The sequence below is a fragment of the Cervus canadensis genome, chromosome 18 (genome assembly GCF_019320065.1).
Source record: "Cervus canadensis isolate Bull #8, Minnesota chromosome 18, ASM1932006v1, whole genome shotgun sequence".
Classification (NCBI taxonomy): domain Eukaryota; kingdom Metazoa; phylum Chordata; class Mammalia; order Artiodactyla; family Cervidae; genus Cervus; species Cervus canadensis.
The window spans coordinates 22,013,372-22,015,150 of NC_057403.1; the positions used below are offsets into that span (position 1 = coordinate 22,013,372).

A 1,779-nucleotide genomic window follows, 5' to 3' on the forward strand; every position below is an offset into this window, starting at 1 on the left:
ACATTCTAAGCACAAGAAAGCCTGGGAAGGAAGAAGGAGATCTCCTGAAGAGAGTTCAAAGTCTTCAGCAAGAAGAGTCTGAGAAGAAGGAGAAGATGATGTATTGTAAGGAGAAGATTTATGCAGGAGTGGGGGAGTTCTCCTTTGAAGAGATCCGGGCTGAGGTTTTCCGGAAGAAATTAAAAGAGCGAAGAGAAGCTGAACTACTGACCAGTGCAGAGAAGAGAGCAGAAATGCAGAAACAGATTGAAGAGATGGAGAAGAAGCTAAAAGAAATCCAAACCACTCGGCAAGAAAGAGCGAGTGAGCAGCAAGAAGAGACGATGTCTACAAAGGAGACAGCTGAACTGCGAATTGCTTCAGAGTCTCAGGAAATAGCAGGAATAGCTGGGTCCAATTTTGTTTGCCCAGTAAACTCTTGTGCCAGGGAAACATCACTTGCAGAAAACGTTTGGCAAGAACAACCTCATTCTAAAAGTTCCAGTGTACCTTTCTCCATTTTTGATGAGTCTCTTCTTTCAGAAAAAAAGCCTGTCAGTCCTTCTGCAGCTCCCTCACGGGTTTTAGCCCAACGAAGACCTCTTGCAATTCTCAAAACTTCAGAAAGCATCACCTCAAATGAGGATGTATCTCCAGATGTTTGTGATGAATTTACAGGAATTGAGCCCTTGAGTGAGGATGCTATTATCACAGATTTCAGGAATGTAACTATTTGTCCTAACCCAGAAGACACTTGTGACTTTGCTAGAGCAGCTCGTTTTGCATCCACTCCTTTTCATGAAATAATATCCTTGAAGGATCTCCCTTCTGATCCTGAGAGACTGTTGCAGGAAGAGGATCTAGATGTGAAGACCTCTGAGGACCAGCAAACTGCTTGGGGCACTATCTACAATCCACCTCTCAGCATCAAGAAGCTGAGCCCAATTATTGAAGACAGCCGTGAAGCCACACACTCCTCTGGGTTCTCTGGATCTTCTGCCTCAGTTACAAGCACCTCCTCCATCAAAAGTCTTCAAATTCCTGAGAAACTGGAGCTCACTAGTGAGACTGCAGACAGCCCCACTCAGTCACCCTGGTGTTCACAGTATCGCAGACAACTAGTGAAGTCCCTGCCAGAGCTGAGTGTCTCTACAGAGTTTTTTGTAGAAGATAGACCAATGCCTAATTTGGAAATAGAGAAGGAAATTGAATTAGATAATGAGGAATATTACATTAGACAAGAATACCTGGTATGTGAAGATTACAAATTATTCTGGGTGACACCAAGAAACACTGCCGAGTTAACCATAATAAAGGTGTCTTCTCAACCTGTCCCGTGGGACTTTTATATCAACTTCAAGTTAAAGGAATGTTTAAATGAGGAGTGTGATAATTTGTGTACCTGTTATGAATACCAAGATGGCTGTATCGTTTGGCATCAATATATAAACTGCTTCACCCTTCAGGATCTTCTTCAACACAGTGAATTTATCACCCATGAAATGACAGTATTGATTATTTATAACCTTTTGACAATGGTGGAGAAACTACACAAAGCAGAAATAGTCCATGGTGACTTGAGCCCAAGGAGTCTGATTCTTAGAAACAGAATCCATGATCCCTATGATTTTAATTAGAACAATCAAGCTTTGAAGATAGTGGACTTTTCCTACAGTGTTGACCTTAGGGTACAGCTAGACGTTTTTAACCTCAGTGGCTTTTGGACTGTGCAGACCCTGGAAGGACAAAAGATCCTGGCTAACTGTTCTTCTCCCTACCAGGTAGATCTGTTTGGTATAG

General features: G+C 42.4%; 1 protein-coding gene across 1 annotated transcript; it reads left to right on the forward strand.

Moving 5' to 3' along the window:
* Positions 1–8: 8 nt before the first annotated feature.
* On the forward strand, positions 9–1,767 carry LOC122420825 (mitotic checkpoint serine/threonine-protein kinase BUB1 beta-like). The gene has a single exon (XM_043436333.1). It carries the CDS (start codon positions 96–98, stop codon positions 1,614–1,616), a length of 1,521 nt encoding a protein of 506 aa, XP_043292268.1. The 5' UTR covers positions 9–95; the 3' UTR covers positions 1,617–1,767.
* The last annotated feature ends 12 nt before the right edge of the window (positions 1,768–1,779 follow it).